Consider the following 2,449-nt stretch of genomic DNA (forward strand, 5'->3'; position numbering starts at 1 on the left):
TAGCATACGAAAGCAACAGGTCGAATAAATAAAACAAAAAGAAAGTGGTGGGAAAGCAGTCAAGAGAGCTAGTTAACTGTACTCTGCTACACGGATCAGTCAGACAGACAGAGGAGGTTTCTCCGGGTCAAAATACATAATGCATAAGGCCAGATCTTTGTCTTGTCCTTTCAGCCCATTGTCACAGCGTTGAAACGCAATTTTCACGCTCGTTTTTCTGCTTTATCGCTCTACAAATTGTAATATTGACTTTTCACCTTGGACTGCAAAGGCCAATCTGTCTTGGTTTAAATTATAATTTTCTCTAACAGAGGTTAAGGTCATGCTCCAAGGAATGCAAAAAGTGCAAAGATATCGGGAAAAGCATCAACATCAGTAACAAAACGTACAAAAATAACAATACAAAACATTCTCATTTGCGAACTGTCATTAAGGCAAACAGTGAATACCTAATGTTGTCTCTGTGCTCTTGGTTCTAATAGAAAAGTAACAGCAACATCCTCTGATATTACACTACTACATCTATACAGACACGAGAATGCTTTAGTCACATTAATAGATGCTAGGTGCGAAGTTGGTGTAGCTGTAAACTACATCGGTTTGCAAATATCCAAACTCTTCCATGGCTGCGGGGCTGTCCGGGTCTGAATTGCAGTAAGATGGGGATGAAGATGAGGAGGATGCGCCGGATGGCCACGAGCAAGAGTCACTGGCGGGGCTGGGCGAATCTCCCATGCAGCTTAGTCTGGGGAGCAGCAGCTGAGGAGGGTCTCTTGACTTGCTCGGTCGCTGGTCTGCGATCCGGATGGTCTCCGAGAGTGCCCAGATGTAGTTGTGGGCGAAGCGCAGAGTCTCGATTTTGGTCAGCTTCGTGTCGTCGGGGAAGGCGGGCAGCACGCTTCTCAAAGAGTCCAAGGCGTCGTTGAGGTTGTGCATTCTGTTCCTTTCGCGGTCGTTGGCCTTCATCCGGCGGTTCTTCTTCACGACGGGCACGGTGCCCTCGTTCCTCGCGCGCCCCCTGCGCCTCTTTTTCTGCTGCAGCTCGGCTGGAGACGCAGGTGTCTTGCCGCAGGAGGACGCGGGGGACGCGGTGTTGAGGCTGCTGCGCGAGTCCTCGTCGTCGGTGTGCGTAAAGGAGTAGCAGCTTGAGGTGTCCATGTCGGAGTACACACTTTCCATTGTTGATAACCTGGAGAAATAGAAAAATAGAGTTAGGAATACACCCAGAACAGTCGTAGAAAGCCATGCCAGGTTCTCTGCGCGCGGCATCGAAGGTGTTTTGTGCTGCAAATACTACGCACCTTATGTGGGCTGGGAGATGAGACTGGGTGTTTGAGGTCTTGCAGAGTCCTGCAGATAGTTTGTGTTGAAGTTAAAGGCACGCGTCTGTCTTGCTCTTACCCCTCAATCAGCTCGTGTGAGCTTGTGAGCTTGGCACACGACTGGCCTCACCTACCTTATATACCCTGATGAGACAATGGACATACCCCCCTCGCTTTGGCATTTTTGTGAAGGATGAATGAATGGTTTGCATCAGGTCTGCCCCGTGCCGCACGACCATCTCATTAGCATAATTTATGCCTGTTGTTTGTTCGCCCTCTGAAGCGTGCCTGTAATCACCGCTGGCCAATCAGAGAGCCGGAGAGCTGCCCAGCCACGCGAGCAGAGCTGTTGCTATCTGTCCAGCGTGCACCAAGCCCGCTTTAACTTAAATCTCTAGAGGAAATCGAAAAGAAGAGACATCACGAAGTGGCCCGAGGCAAGAAGACAAGTTTCCCCACATTTTTCTATTGTAGTTTGTGCGCTAAGCAAATCTTTAAAATGTTATTTTACAAACTTATAGGACTACAACATTTTTTTGGTTTGATGCCAAATTATAAATGTGATTTTTTTCTTTTACATTTCAGCTCATTTTCATTCTACACATAACTTATAATATAAGATGCTAGTAATAGTGGTTGCATATATTTTGATACTAGCTATACAAAGAGTTTTGTAAATTAAAAAAAAAAGTTATTGTTTTTTAGCTATCCTATATTTTTGCATTCATGTTACAGTTCCTATAAACCTTTATGTTATGAAATTATATATATATGTATAATGTACAGCACCAAATCTGTATGTACAGTATAGCCTATATTATAACAAAGGTCATTAATGGAAGACCTGATGACTATAAAGTGTGCCTCTCACCAGCTGTGATAGAAAAACAAAACATAAGTAGCCTACATTAACATAACACACATGGAAATGTAAAATTTGAATGTGTTGCGGAAGGAATTATGGAAATAAATGATATTCTTTCGTTTTAACATTTTATCATAATGTTTTGTATTGCTTTAATTGATCATTTAAAACTTTTTTTAAAATATACATTTTAATATATACCAATAATATAAAATTGTATGCTATTTTTATCATGCATATATAGGTAAATTATTATTTTTTA

The 2,449-nt window shown here is 42.7% G+C and overlaps 1 protein-coding gene across 1 annotated transcript; it reads right to left on the reverse strand.

The window, feature by feature from the left end:
* Nucleotides 1–552: 552 nt before the first annotated feature.
* neurog1 (neurogenin 1) lies at nucleotides 553–1,179 on the reverse strand (the record flags this gene model as incomplete). Its single annotated transcript, XM_079838715.1, has 1 exon — nucleotides 553–1,179. The coding sequence occupies one exon, from the start codon at nucleotides 1,177–1,179 to the stop codon at nucleotides 553–555; it is 627 nt and encodes a 208-aa protein (XP_079694841.1).
* Between the last annotated feature and the right edge of the window lie 1,270 nt (nucleotides 1,180–2,449).

The sequence above is a fragment of the Gobio gobio genome (assembly GCF_949357685.1).
Source record: "Gobio gobio genome assembly, chromosome: 16".
Taxonomy (NCBI): domain Eukaryota; kingdom Metazoa; phylum Chordata; class Actinopteri; order Cypriniformes; family Gobionidae; genus Gobio; species Gobio gobio.